This window comes from Pongo abelii, chromosome 3 (genome assembly GCF_028885655.2).
Source record: "Pongo abelii isolate AG06213 chromosome 3, NHGRI_mPonAbe1-v2.0_pri, whole genome shotgun sequence".
Lineage (NCBI taxonomy): Eukaryota > Metazoa > Chordata > Mammalia > Primates > Hominidae > Pongo > Pongo abelii.
Window position 1 is genome coordinate 130,531,185 of NC_071988.2, and position 15,801 is coordinate 130,546,985.

Genomic DNA, 15,801 nt, shown 5'->3' on the forward strand with positions numbered 1-15,801 from the left:
ACAGATCTTGTGAGGATGACAGGTACGAAAACCATTGAAGCCAGCCAGTGGCAGATGAAGTTCAGGGAAATAATGGATCCTTCACTCAATTTTCAATACCTGTCACCTTGCTTTTTTCTAATCCTGTAACAGATGAAAGCTGCATTGAACCAGAGGAAAAGGAAAGAATATTGACAGTGTCTATTTCTTTGAAATGTATCCAACTTTATGATTGATATTACTTGTGTAACTCTTATTCAAAAATGTTCAATATCTTAAAATATGCTTCTATTTCTTTTAATATTTTTTACATCCTTTTGTTACAGCAAAACTTTTTTTAAAAGAAACTAAAAGCAAATACTTTCCTTATTAAGTCAGGTAAACAAATGTTAAAAGTGCTAATACTTTGCAGCAATGCCAACTGGAGAAACAGACTTATTTATAAACCTAGGGATCTTCTTTACTTCACTCTCTTACTGATCTCATGCCATGTATTTACAATGGTAAATGAGTTTCCAGCTTACTCACAATGTAACAAAAGCCAAAAAAAAAAAAAAAAAAAAATCTGTTCAGGAGAGGAAAAGCAGCTTGGACTCAGTAAAAATGAGGTAGGCAGGATAATTACATAGTGGGAATGTAGCTATGGAAATTAGTATTTAGGAATCAAGGTAAAGGTTGTGGGAAATCTGCATGGATCATAAGGCCAGAGGAATTAAGGAAAGGAGGCAAAAGGAGGAGTAGGAAGGAATGCACCTCAGCTGTTTTATATTAACATCAGTATCTCTGCATATTTATAGACAAGGAGTTAGTGCCGTGCAGAATTCAAAATACTATACAATACATACTTAAATAAATGTATTCATTCTGCAATCAGGATGGGAGTTACAATAAAACTGAATAATCTCTGAAGCAAAGCAACATGAATATTGAAAGGTTAAGAGAGATATACATAACAGAAATATACGAGATGTGCATTCAAATTAATACATTCATTCTGACAGCATGAGCAAAAGCTCTTCATTTATCTCCTGTGTGCCAAAAAGATTGCATCAGAAGGCTCAGAATCAAAAACACTTGGATTTCTTGAATATGGGGCAAAGAGACATTCTCTGTGGCTTAGTTGATCACGATCAAAGACAATGATGACCCCAGAAGTCAGGGTGAAATGACAGCAGTTGTGATAGGAAGTAAGATGGGAGGAACATTCAGGAGTAAGTTGGTCACTCACTCAAGATGGATCAACATCCTTCCTTAACAAATCACTTCAGTACCATGACATAAAACTGATGTAAACTCATTTGGGTAAGCTCTTCCCTCCCAAAGGGCAGTGGACTCTTCTTCACATAGGTGTGTCTGAGACCAGGTGTGTTGGGTATTATCACTTTGGAATTCAATTCATTATTTGATTGGTAAATCAACTCAGATTAACCACTCAACAGAAAAATGTTGTCATATGAATGTTACTGTGCCAGGCTATAGGAATCATTTTTCAGTAATATTTTAGTGAGCCTCAAGCTTTATGGGAAAGAAACACTACAGTATGAAGAATAATGTGCCAATGTTATTATTAGTCAGCATTGTTTTGTAATATGTACTGATTCCCCATGCAATACAAAACCATGTCATTGTGGGTATGAGTACATGAGAACTCTTGATAACTTTTATTTCCCAAGTCAAAGAATTATATACATGAATTATTCTCATTTAGAATCAATTTTTGTAAATTTAAAACTTCTAATCATGGAAGCTGAACATGGAAATATTTTGTATGGGTGATTAACGTTATTCTGAGGATCAAGTTTCTAGCTTTTATGCTTTCCTATGCTGTAATGCTGGTAATTTCTTTCTCATAAACATGAGTATCCTCCTAATGGTAATTTTTTTTTTTTGGCGGGGGGGAGACAGGGTCTCACTCTTGTTGCCCAGGCTGGTGTGCAATGGCGTGATCTTGGCTCACTGCAACCTCTGCCTCCTGGGTTCAAGCGATTCTCCTGCCTCAGCCTCCTGAGTAGCTGGGATTACAGGTGCCCACCACCACCCCCAGCTAATTTTTGTATTTTTAGTAGAGACGGGGTTTCGTCATGTTGGCCAGGCTGGTCTCAAACTCCTGACCTCAAGTGATCCACCCGCCTCGGCCTCCCAAAGTGTTGGGATTACAGGCGTGAGCCACCACACCCGGCGGTAATATGTTTCTGAGTGATTAAGATTTTAGACTCATACAACCCATTAGGTAAATATAAAATGCATATATATATGTTTTTGAGTTTTTTTAGAGATAAGAGTCTTGTTCTGTCACCCAGGCTAAAGTACAGTGGTGCGAGCATAGCTCACTGTAGCCTCAAACTCTTCAGTTCAAGTGATCGTCCCACCTCAGCCTCTGGAGTAGCTGGGACTACAGGTACATGCCACCATGCCCCACCATATTTTTTTATTTTTTAGTAGAGATGGGGGTCTCACTAGAGATGGGTTGCCCAGGCTAGTGTTGAACTCTGGGCCTTAAGCGGTCCTCCCACCTTGGACTCTCAAAGCACTGGGATTATAGGCATGAACCACTGCACCCAACTACATATCATCTTTAAAACACACTCATCTTGGGCTGAAAGCTTATATGCACAATTTATCTCAAAATATATGTATTTTGTAGTCAGAATTTATAATTCAGAATAAAGGAATTTTTTATACTTCAGTTTCCTTGTTTGTGAAGTGGGGAAAATAACGCCAACTTCGGGGGTTGTTATGAGGATTAAAAGACTTATCATATGTAAAACTCTTGGGAAAGCACATAATGCTCAGTAAATGTGATGATACTGGTGATGATGATAGGGCTTTCAGATAACCACTTACACGGGCTCTATTACCAATGGGTGGGAGGAGAGTCTAAGCAATGCTTAAGGCCTAAAACTTACACCACAAGCTTAATAATCTTCTTTCTTTGACAACTCTCATTTAGCCTTGCTTGTCAACAGCTATGAATGTCACTGTTCAAGAGACTTCATAAGGTTAAATAGAGCAGGGACATAAATTAACCTGAGAAATATAACAGGTTTAAATTTGTACTGTGAAATGTAGTTTCAGCCACTTTAAGATTTTCACTGTTCTGTTGAGGGATTGAGTTTTTGATGGCTTCTTGTGTTGTGTCCAAGGTAAACAATTCTCCTTAGATCTACTACCAGGTAAAAGACCCAAGCAAAATACTGAGAAAGGGGTGGTGGGGGAAGAGAGAGATAGAGAGAGAAGAATGGAGGGAGGGAGGGAAGGAGAGAAAAGAAACAGAGGAGAGGAAAGGAGGGAAGAGAGGAGAAAACAACAAAGGAGAGAAAAGGAAAAAATGACTTTTAAAATCCATAATCCAAAGTTTTCTTTCAAGTCATAGAACCGTATTGCCTGATATTGGCTCCTAAAGACCATGGAGCTGATGGTTCTGAGATAGAACTTCAACATCAACTTCATAAAATACACCAACATCTCTGTTTTAAAAATCCCTGTTGCTCTGAATCTGAAAGTGGCAAGTCCTAGTCCTGCATAGTGAACTTACTGTAGTTTATCAGTCACACTGCTTCTCCTCCATTTTCAAATAAAAAATATTAACATACAAAACGTATCTCCATTTCTCTACTGGGAAGTAGTGAAGACAAGTGAGATGCTGCCTTTGCAGGGTTCAATGAGCTCTGCCAAATACCATTGCAGATTTGTGCCATTTAATTTTACTTTTTTAAATTTTTTTTTTTCAAAAATCCTTTATTTTTCAATAAATTGGTGTCAGGTGGTTGAAAAACTGTAGCTAGAATATCTGGGGATAATAATTTTTTCTTCTATGCCAGGCAGTGCCCTTATATCTGGCAGTACAGCCTTCTTCATTCCTCTCTGAAGACCTGATTCCTTAAATCAGGCATCGGTATGTTTTTGGAGCACAGGATGGAGAAAGATTAAGTGTCAAATGGAATCACACAAGCTGAACAGCAAAGCAGACAGCAAGAGAAGAATCAAACAAGGTACATGCTGGGATGGAGAGGTCACCTTTTCTCCCTTTTCTCCTAGATCACCCTTCTCACCCCGTGGACCAGGGAAACCCTGTAAGATAAAAAGCAAACCAAAAAGATCTATTGGTGTAATAGTGGCAAAATCATATAGAAACAAATATTTTAGGATTTTACATTTCTGAGCTTAAATATAACAAGAAATGGCTCACCAGTCTTAAGACTTAGATAATAAAGCAGTGCTTAGAAACAAAAGTTTTCTAATATCTCAATTATCTATACACAACAGGTTTCTTGCTTTTTCTTTTAAGAAATACGAAGTAGAAAGAATACCAGAATACTAATCTGAATTCTGGCAAGTTCACTGATTTGTGCAGATTTGGGCAAATCACTTACCTCTCTGCATTTTAGTCCGTTGACTGTAAAATGGGGTTAATGATATCTACCAGACAGCTGTTGTGAATGTTAAATGTGATGATGTACTTACAAAGTACCAGAATGCTTCCTGCCCATAACAGGTGCTCATAAACAGTAACTAGTATTACTTTTGGTATTCTCATTATTCATGTAATACAGGATAAGCAGTGATTGTGTCTAGAGGCATTTACTTTTGACATTCTCTATTTTCACAGAATCATATTAGCATAAGATATATAGGGACTAAATGCTAAAAGGAAAAAAATATTGCATAACTGCTTTGAGAAAAAACATAATATATCATTCTGCAAGGATAGCATGTGAGAAGTATATTGATTTTATGCATTTTTTTCATAAATAGGTCATGTTGATATTAAGAGTACCCTCAATTTGGGAAAGTATTTTGAAGTGCCACTATCCACTACCAGTTATTAATTTTATACAAGATAATTGTGTTTTTTTGCTTTTCTGTTTTATCTCATGCAAACGCCAGTGTATTTTATATTGCTGTTTACATGCACAGCAATATATGTTCTATGCATACCTATATGCACAGAAAAAAAGAAGTATTCTTTTTGTTATTGATGATGGAGACCATCAACATCTATTATAATAGGATGATGTTTATTGTACTTATTACTTACATCAAGACCAGGCTCTCCATCTTTCCCCTGCCAAAGAACCATAGTAGCTACATTAGTGTTTCTAAGTTTTATAAATAGATTATTGCTTTATTTAAGGCTGTCTGAACATGCAACACTAGTACTAGAACAACTACTTCAGAAATGTGAAAAAGATTCTCATTTTGATTAGTGACTGTTAGTGTTGCAGTTAAGGGTCATGAAAATTTTATATTATATATTGGGTTAAATAGACTAATATTTTGCTGATATTTAAGGCTTGGTAGCTAAGTTATCAGTCCAGGAGTTAAATTAAAAGCAAAAATACTGTTTAGTTGATTAGTGACTGTTAGTGTTGAAGTTAAGGGTCATGAAAATTTTATATGATATATTGGGTTAAATAGACTAATATTCTGCTGATGTTTAAAGCTTGGTATCTAAGTTACCAGTCCAGGAGTTAAGTTAAAAGCAAAAATACTGTTTAGTTGATTTAAAAACATACCAGCACTAATAGAGGATGTGAATCAATGCTACTTAATTTGATAACTTAGTAGTTAGCTCACAAATGAGTAAAGAATGTAGAAATACAGTTTTAATTTGGCTAGATGTGCACACTGTGTACGAAGGGTGTGAAGGTTGCAACTTAAAAGCTGTTTTTAAGTAAGCTTTGTAAATGAATAATCCCCAAATTTTTTTTAAAAGTCGTAAGACTGTTAGGCAAGAATGATAAATTCACTCCCATGGTGCAAATTATCATGGTGGTGACCCTATTGTGTCATATTATGGATCCATCCAAAGTTCACGAGAGGTTACTTTGATTTCATCAATTAGATTTTGAAACCTATTTCAAAATCAGCATCTTTTTTTTTATTTAGCACTGAGGTAATCATGGTTTATGTTTATTATTTCAATTCACAAAAAGCATGTGGGAGATATGGAAAGGTTAAAACCCTTAATGCAACGTACGCTTCTACTGTCGTCCTACCCTATCTTAATGAATCAATTATAATTATTCCCAAGATGATATTTTTAAAGCAAACCGGAGGTCTCAATTTGAATTCTGTGTAATTAAGAATTTTCAGGCCGGGCACAGTGTCTCATGCCTATAAATCGAGCACTTTGAGAGGCCGAGAAGGGCGGATCACTTGAGGTCAGGAGTTTGAGACCAGCCTGGCCAACATAGTGAAACTCCATCTCTACTAAAAATACAAAAATTAGCTGGGCATGGTGGCACACATCTGTAATCCCAGCTACTCGGGAGGCTGAGGCAGGAGAATCACTTGAACCCAGGAGGTGGAGGTTGCAGTGAGCCAAGATCATGCCACTGCACTCCAGCCTGGGCAAAAGAGCAAGACTCCATCTCAAATAATAATAAGAAGAAGAAGAGAAGAATTTTCAGAAGACAGAACACTATGAATGTTCTATGTTCTGAAGATCATTTGTCATCACAGTAATTTAGAAAGTCAGAAACATCAAGTCGTCATAAATATCAACGTAATTTGGGGAATAATTTTTACTAGCAAGAGTCATTTTAGTAAATAGTCTATAGGAACAGATAAAGTCTGAAGAAGGCTGTTTTCAGTGAAGCTTCCACAGCCATTTTTGGATCCAGTGATCTTTCAAGGAAGTGCCAGTTATGAGTGTCCAGTAAGATGACGTAAGGAGGGCATCTTCTGACAGTTAGGATCCTGTTCATGAGTTAATAGTTTATGCTAGAGACAGTCTCTGATCCTGTCAATCTCGTGAAGTGCCTGGATATGTGTCTGGACATGATGAGAGGGCGAGAGACTGAATATGACCTATTTGTGAAGGACATGGAAGTACTAAATTTATAGATAATGAGTGGATTGTTGTTTCTCCTCTAACATTAGTCTGCCCCACAAGGGAAGGGTTAACCGTGTCAGTGACTGGTCATCTATGCATGCGGAAGGTGGGGATGTGCGTGTGACCGGGAACTCACAGGCAGCCCATAGGGCCCTCTTGGTCCAGGCTCTCCCATAGCTCCTTTTTCACCCTAAAATGAAAAGTAGAAAGTTCAAATCACACACACACACCTACATTCATACACTTTCTCTCATGCCCTATGTCTAAAGCCTCTATTTTAAGGACCATTCTATGAAAATCTCAAAGATTTAGACTCTTGCAGAGTCACTGCCAGTGATATTTGGAAAGTAATCCACAGTAGCATCTTTTACTAAATCACCTTTGATAGAAGGGCAGCACAAGATTGCTGCTGGCCTGCTGTGCAAAAGCATTTGCGTATCTCAGACGCCATACTTAGGTTTCTTTGGCATTAGTGTGAAACATTTATTTGTTACTAATTATTTTGTTAGCACCTTTAAATGTAAGAATAAAGTGCCTTTCTTTTTTGAGACAGGGTCTCCCTCTCATCCAGGCTGGAGTGCAGTGGCATGATCATGGCTCACTGAAACCTTAAACTACTGGGCCTAAGTGATTCTCCCACCTCGACCTCCGGAATAGCTGGGACTGCAGACAAGCACCACTATGCACAGGTAGTTTTTAAATTATTTGTAGAGATGGAGGTCTTACTATGTTGTCCAGACTGGTCTTGAACTCTGGGGCCTCAAGCAATCCTCCCACCTTGGACTCCCAAAGTGTTGGGATTACAGGCCTGAACCACAGTGCCTGGCCTGAAATACCTTTTCTTCTATCAAAAAACAATTATTCAGGGAAACCCTTTCTCGATTGTCCACTTCCTACTGCCAGCTGTATTTTATTTCACAGCCCTTAGACACCAGAAGACGCATAAAGCTTATGACCTGCTTATTCTCTGCTACCCTCACTAGAATACAAACATGAGGGTTCTGGGGCCTCTAGCTTTGTTGTTCCCTATAGCATCCTTATAGCTTAGAATAGTGTATGGCACATCAGTAAATGTTTGTTGAATGAATGAATCAAAGTGAATCTATATAATCATGTACACAGTTTGCTTCCTTTCTGAAAAAGAGGATTTATTTATTTTTTGTTTATTTTTTATTTTGACACAGAGTCTTGCTCTGTTGCCCAGGCTAGAGTGCAGTGGCACAATCTCGGCTCACTGCAACCTCCACCTCCCAGGTTCAAGCAATTCTGCCTCAGCCTCCTGAGTAGCTGGGATTATGGATGCCCACCACCATGCCTGGCCAATTTTTGTATTTTTAGTAGAGACAGGGTTTCACCATGTTGGCCGGGCTGGTCTCGAAGTCCTGACTTCAGGTGATCCACCCACCTGAGCCTCCCAAAGTGCTGGGATTACAGGCGTGAGCCACTGTGCCTGGCCTGAAAAAGAGGGTTTAAAAACTTTCAACCCCTCTGAATGCTAGATAAGGTAGGTATATGTTATCTTCCTCATTTTCTCTCCAAGTGCCTATTTAAATAGAGCAGCTTTCCCCACTTACATGATATTCTTGAACACTTATAAAGAATAAGTGTTATTGGAGGTAATCTTGTGAATAGAATAATTGTGATGATAAAGAGATGTTCTGTATTTCAAATGCTGTTTTCTGCTGCTGCCATCTCCAGATTGAAGTGTTTGTCAGTATTTAGTAGGAAAACTTCAGGAGTAATGGTGATTTTATACGAGTAGCCAAACAGAAAATCTTATCTGCTTTTATCATACCCCTGAAGGAGTTTAAAGGTTAGCAAATCTTTTTTCTTGGCAAAACGCCAGGTTCAGCTGATAACAGTGCCTGTAGAGCCACCTGATATGCCTGTGTTTCTTCAGATTCCCATGTGAGCAAATTTCAGGTCCCTGTTAAGCATTTTCTTTATCTAAATTTGAGGGGTCAGTGGAACTAATTAACACTGTCACCTAGAGGCAATATGGTACAGGTGAGATTACTGAAAATAAATATGATAAAAGTTTGAACTTTTACTCATTATTACTTTAGGGTTATTACCAAAGCAGAAGCAATTGCACTCAGCACAGTGGCCAGATTTTAAATGAAACATTAAACATTTTTTTAAGAAGGGAATTTCCTTAATTTGTTAAGAGACATCTATAAAAAATATCTACAGTATATTTCTTAATAGTGAAATATCAAAAACAGTCCCTTTAAGAATGGAGCAAGGGACGGGTGCAGTGGTTTATGCCTTGCACTTTGGGAGTTCAAGGCAGGAGGATCATTTGAGGCCAGGAGTTTGAGACCAACCTGGGGAACAAGGTGAGACCCTATCTCTAAAAAAACAACCAAACAAAATAACTAGTAAGGTGTGTATGTGCAAGTGTGTATCTATCTATCTATCTATCTATCTATCTATCTATCTATCTATCTGTGTGTGTGTGCACACACACGCACGTGTAGTGGGAGGTGAGGGTTTTAAGGGAGGATCCACATAAACTGGACTATGTCTAGTTTGAAATAACTGAAATAACTCCACAGATTAGGGTGGGTCTAATTGGAAAAATCTCCATAGATTATTTTGATATAACCATTCCCTTCTCACCTGAGAATCTTGGCTTTGTCTTATTCTTAAAACAAATATACTATGGCTTATTTGAATAAAGCTGTCACTAAAACAGGTGAAACTACTCTTCTAGAACAGCCCACTACTCTTCTAGAACAGCCCACCCCCAATAATTACTTAAGCTATTAATGACAATTCCATTTCTCTTGCCAGTGACTGCCTCAGAAATGGACAGCTGACCCAGTTCTAGCAAATGAGGTGTCAGGGGCATCAGCCGGGAAGCTCTGGGGAAGGTTCTTCTCTGCTCAGGAAGAGACATGGGGGTAGTCTCTCTGTTCTCTGCCAGTGTCTCACCAGAGAGGATGCTTGGACCACTGTGCCCAGCTTGTCTGTGGTCAGAAGACAATGCCAACATGTGGAAAAGGGCTCCCAAGCAAAACCTAGAGTCCTCCTTTGAATATTTTCTTATATAAAATAATGTATTTCTTTATTGTGTAAGCCATTTTGAATTTGTCACTTAGAGCCAAAAAGCATTCTAATGATTCCAGCTTGCAAACTTTTAGGAATGAAATATTAACACAGGGATTTGAATGTACAACTCCTTTTCCTGGATTAAGCAATTCCAAAAGTATTTTTCAACCTCTCAAGCTTAACACACTTTATAGAGTTCCAAAGCCAATGAAGAAATCAGCTAAAGTAGGGAGGATCAGGTGCTTGCAGAGTGGAATATTGATGCTGTCAATCATACACTTGAAAATGTTTGAATAACATTGCCTATCAAACACGTGGTTTCTTTTAGGTTGTTCTAATTTCATTCGGGTTCTTTAATTTGCACATCAACACTGAGGCATTATCCTAGAACACCTCCCTTTGCTGATTCTGACTTCTTTAAAATTTGAAACTTTTTCAGGAGAGTCCAGATGGCACCTCCATCAATTAACTCTGAGAATCACACTCCAGTTTAGCACTTCCAGCGAGGGGCACTTGGAGAGTACTGATATATGATCCAGTTAAGATAGTTAACATGCTGAGTAAATACAAGAGTAACACTTTACACTGCACACCATTTGACTGAAACTATGCCTTCAAAATTCTTAGCAATTTCATTTGCTCTTCTGGTTAATTCTGCTCCAGCACTGAGACCTGATACTCTTGTGACATTGTGGAGCTATCGGAAGTAGCAGCTGATTTACCACACGGTAAACCCTCTTGAGCCCCAGGGCATTCTGCCAAAAGACTGCCTGAGATTCGCTGCTCCATTTTTAGTACATGGGCTGGGTTTCTTCATACAACGCTTGAAAGCCAATCTGCGTCAGCAGCGTTGAGGCTTTTAGCTTTTAAATATTTTTAATTAAGATGATCTTCAGAAGTCATTGGTTTGATCTTAGAAATATGACAATTGCACATTCAGATTACATATTCCCTTAGAACTCATCTCTTTCTACAAGCATTCTTGGATAAAGCCAATCTTCATCACTGTACAGCTTGTACTATTTGTATTATTTTGGCCTCATTCTCTGGTTATTTCCTTCATGCATTTTTTTTTCTCTGCAATTAGATTGTAAACTCTTCTAGGTCAGGAAGAATAGCTGCTTTTTTTGCAGCATTCAGTATATATTAATAAATATTCATAAAAATATTAATAAAAGACAAGGAGATAATTAATCAATTATAATGGTATTATTCAATGTACTGAAGCAAATGAGCAAAATAGGCTTTACCTAAGTGGGAGGAGAGTGTTTCCATTTCACACTAGTAGTAATACCATGCTTTGCACATAGTAGCATTTGGTAAATATTTCCTGAATGAATGAGATCACTCTACAGAACACAAAATTATAGAACTGGAAGGTATGTTAAAGAAATGACTACTGGCCCTCTTTTTTTAAAGCAAATTATCCCAGACTGATGAAAATCTATCTAGTTTTTAAAAGACCACAAACTTGCACAGTGAATCATTCTGACATTTTGAAGACTTCACTATTAAAATACTTTCTTTATATCCTCTCCTGGATGGTAGGGAAATTGATGACATAATTCCACTCAGACACACAAAAATAATTCTAAGATTTCCAAGGTGAGGAAAAGAAATAGTGGGAGAAAACAGAAAGAGAAAGAGGGGGAGAGAGAGAGAGAGAGTGAGCGCACGCATGAGAGGGAGAAGAGAGAAGAAAGTTCCAGACAGATGACCATTTATCTTCCATTCTGAATGTCTTTTTTTACCCCAAAAGATATGGAAACGTGGCCTAGCAATAGAGAGGTTAGTGAAAGGTTTTCGTTTTATAATGCACTGAAATTATTTCCTTATGGTTAAAGAAAAACAGCCTATCCTTTAGCTTTAAAAAAGGGGGAGCATTTGTAACTGTGCAGAAAATAATACTTAGGTTTCATTATTTCCTTTGGAAAAAAGTTATAACCTACTCTGAATGAGTACAGGAGCTTTATATAAAAGATTATCAACCAGAATGCATACTCCTGGAAATTTCAGCTCCATTGACTTCGACTTTCTGGATGAAGGCCAAATGAAAATATCTTCCTTATGGGTGAAGGAAGAATCATCTGAGCTATTTATTTTAGCTATGTAAATGTATGTATTGTTTTTATTAAGGCAGCCATGTTCTATTTTATGCTCTGTGGTTTTCTTCTCTCAATATTAGGACTCTGAATAGAACTTAGGATGGTATCTCTTTTTATTTAATATTAGATAGCCCTTTATTTCTTCTGAAAAATGAACAGTTCAATTAATATGGAAAAGCCATGCTCTGTGTTTTCTTTAGTACAAACTTAATAACCTCAGCAACAACTTACTCTTTCTCCTTTGGGACCTGCAGGGCCATGGGGTCCCATAGGACCATCTGTACCCTAAAAAAAAAGATAATATGAGATACATCGCAAGGGCTGCAAGAATAGCAGTTATAATTTATCCTGGATTTTTCCTAGGTGAATGGTGCCTAAGAATATCAGTAAGACAACTCATCTCCTTTCAAAGTGCTTTATGCTTGATTATTTCAGGCCAGCGGTTTTCAAGAAACTCATGCAAAAAGGATGAATTATATAACTGCATGTTTCAATGAAAGGCACACACAAAAAGCTGCATATCATATTTAATTATGTCTTTTTCCTCTGACTAAATAAAGCATCATTGGCCGGGTGCGGTGGCTCAAGCCTGTAATCCCAGCACTTTGGGAGGCTGAGGTGGGTGGATCACCTGAGGTCAGGAGTTTGAGGCCAGCCAGCCCGGCCAACATGGTGAAACCCCGTCTCTATTAAAAACACAAAAATTAGCTGGGCATGGTGACGGGTGCCTGCATTCCCCTACTCGGGAGGCTGAGACTGTAGTGAACCAAGATCGTGCCACTGCACTCCAGCCTGGGCAACAGAGCGAGACTCCGTCTCAAAAAATAATAAATAAATAAATAAAACATCTTCACTTTGCCCCATAATCTTAAGAAGAAAAGTGTAATTGATTTTCCTTCCTGTCACCTCTTCCTCAAGCTCTTTCTCTACACCCCCTGCCACCCTTAGCCAGGCATGCTCTGAACTCTTGTTTTCAGCTGTTTAAGAGGCTTGAACAGTTACACAAGTAGAAGAAAATTATTAAGTAAATGAAAACAGTGTGTAACTGTTCAATCCAAAAACTTTCTGCAGCTCTGTTGGGGGCAGCAGGGGCTTAAGGAAAGGAATCATTCTTATAGATTCTGCGGCAGTGGCCGGTCACTAGGCTTACAATTCACAAACCAGGCAGCCAAGATGACTTAAAGGTATAATTCCCCTTTGTCCCCCTGGTTAGTTCAGGATTAGGATTTCTGCGGTAGAAGAGGTGATATTTGAATGAATGTAAGAACGCTGAGGTCCAGTGAAAATAATGACTGCCTGAAACAAGTTTTTAGAATTGAAAAGATGGGAATTTCTTCTAGATTCTTAAAACTGTAGCCAGGACTTCAAGTATACTTGCTCGTTTCCAGTATGACTATGCTTAGATTCACAAAAAATTGATTATAATATTTGCAAATGTAGGAACTATTCCAGCATGATTTTTCTTTAGTATTCCCATTTCTGTTTTACTAGTCTGGTTTATTCTGTTAGAGCTTTGCGATAAGAAAGAATTCAGAGTTTTAAATTCATTCTAATGTTGCTGAATTCTCATCAGCTTAACTGATATTTTTCTTACTGCCTGAATTCAAAGTTCACCTTCAGAAGACTTCTAAATACTGAGTATCTGTGGCTGAAATTTAAGAGCTGGAGCTGTTAAGAACCAAAGAAAAAAAGACAAAATGACAGAAGACAGACAAGTCATTTCTATGAACAGAAATTGAAAGTTAGTGCCAAGGAAGAAGTTACATTTGATGGACATCAGTCTAAAAGGAAAAGCAAGTTACCATAATTTCACATTATTTTAATCTCTTCAGAAGGCCGCTCTCATGGAATTGTAGGGGATGTCTGTCTATTGGTTCTGGAAAAATTCGTGTGGGATTCTAAGACAATGAAGCCCATTAGTCTGGTCATTCTTCCCACCTAGCAAATTATCCAGACTTGAACACAAGCTTCAGAAAGACATTCTGGCAGTTTAGCTGTTCTCCAGACAGAGTTGCAACCGTCCTCTGTCCACCATTCCCCCTTTTGCCGCCATCTTTGTCCACCTTTTACTACAGCTCTAAGTACACCCTCATCATTTGATGAGAGGACATGGAGCAAAGGAGTCTGTGCTGAAGCACATGATTCACAGTCACAAAACATGTCAGAGCAAGACAAGGGACTGACTCACCCGGGATCCTGGCTTTCCGTCTAAGCCAGATGCTCCCTGTGTGATTTGGTTGGTAGCAGGGTTGGTGGGTGTAACACGAATGACAAGAACAGAGATTAGTATGAGGTACCGATGAACAAATGTAACACTTCAAACAACATAATACGCAGTTACAGGGTTCTGGGATGAATATCACGTTGCTACAAATTGTTAGTTAAAAAAAAAAAAAAAACCACATGACAAACACCCCACAGATGATGGCATTTTAATGACATTTCTATTTGACAAATTCTTATTTAGAAATCAAGCTAATGAAGTGTATAAACTGGGCTACAAAGTAGTTACTCATAACAGTTGCAGGCTTCTATCTAATTTCCATATGAAATTCATTTTCTAAAGACTGTGCTATTCACCATATATTTCTTTAGGTTCTGAAGAGAAAAGAATGGTAATTTCCTAAAAAAGGGCTCATTATAATAATCAATCAAATTCAGCATTTCAGAGGAGAAAAAAGAGCTCTGGTTATACTTGTTAAAATAGTATTTATGAATAACAAATACAGGGTTTTCACATGTTAGGATGACTCTTGGCAGATTTTACATGAACAATAATTACTCATTGTTTTCTGGGTTGTTCCTACTGTTCACACTACTTTCCGCTAGAGGGACTTCTAGGAAAGGGAAAAAGACAGAAAACAATGTGTGCGACCAAGCAAAAAATAACTTCCAAACTAAATTGTTTCTCAATTCCTTCAAATAATCTTTGCATCAAAGCCTGATGGGGGAAATAACTTTAAAAATCGAATGTTCTCAGACAATGCATGCTTTTCTTCACTTTGAACTCTAGGCTACACATAAATAGTGTATGATTAAACAATGGCATTTTCAATGCTTGTTTCAAGAATAAGCACAATTATTTCTTTGATATGGTTTTTGTGTCTCAAAGCCCAAATATTTATTTATAGTCCTTTAAAAATATTGGTTAGATCAAGGAGTATTTAAGAAGGAAGATGCACTGGCCCTAAAAATCTATTGTTAAGATTGCAGAACTATTTCCCAATTTTATGCTTCAGATGCAGTTAATAATACAAAATGGAAAAAAAAAATCTATCCCAGATGAAAACTCTACCAATGATGTTATTCTATATACATTTTGAGTATTTTGAGTTTTTATTTTAAAATTTCTTCTGTATAATCCTATTATGAGCCACACTATAACTGCAAAATACATACTTTTTTTTTTTTTTTTTTTTTGAGATGGAGTTTCACCCTTGTTGCCCAGGCTGAAGTGCAATGGCACAATCTTGGCTCACTGCAACCTCCACCTCCCAGGTTCAAGCAATTCTCCTGCCTCAGCCTCCCAAGTAGCTGGGATTACAGGCATGCGCCATCACACCTGGCTAATTTTTGTGTTTTTAGTAGAGACAGGGTTTCATCATGTTGGCCAGGCTGGTCTCGAACTCCTGATCTCCACTGATCACCTGCCTCCATTTCCCAAAGTGCTGGGATTACAGGTGTGAGCCACCATGCCCGGCTTACATACGCCTTTTTTTTTTTTTTTTTTTTGAGACGGACTCTCGCTCTGTCGCCCGGGCTGGAGTGTAGCGGCGCAATCTCGGTTCACTGCAACCTCTGCCTCCCGGGTTTATGCCATTCTCC

The 15,801-nt window shown here is 38.0% G+C and overlaps 1 protein-coding gene across 50 annotated transcripts in view; it reads right to left on the reverse strand.

Moving 5' to 3' along the window:
• The window catches only part of COL25A1 (collagen type XXV alpha 1 chain), a 430,187-nt gene that overhangs the window by 10,203 nt on the left and 404,183 nt on the right, over positions 1–15,801 (reverse strand). For 15 of the 50 annotated variants that reach the window (XR_008524677.2, XM_054554269.2, XM_054554280.2 and 12 more), the window contains 5 exons: positions 14,165–14,200; positions 12,208–12,261; positions 6,954–7,007; positions 5,018–5,044; positions 3,997–4,050 (listed from right to left, as the gene is read on the reverse strand). Coding sequence is in view for 49 of the 50 variants with exons in the window: in XM_054554269.2 (XP_054410244.1) it covers positions 3,997–4,050; positions 5,018–5,044; positions 6,954–7,007; positions 12,208–12,261; positions 14,165–14,200 (225 nt within the window). In the remaining variant the exon portion in view is untranslated. Of the gene's footprint in view, positions 1–3,667; positions 4,051–5,017; positions 5,045–6,953; positions 7,008–12,207; positions 12,262–14,164; positions 14,201–15,801 lie in introns of those variants that run through there. The other 35 variants (XM_054554264.2, XM_054554298.2, XM_054554273.2 and 32 more) reach the window with 17 other exon arrangements.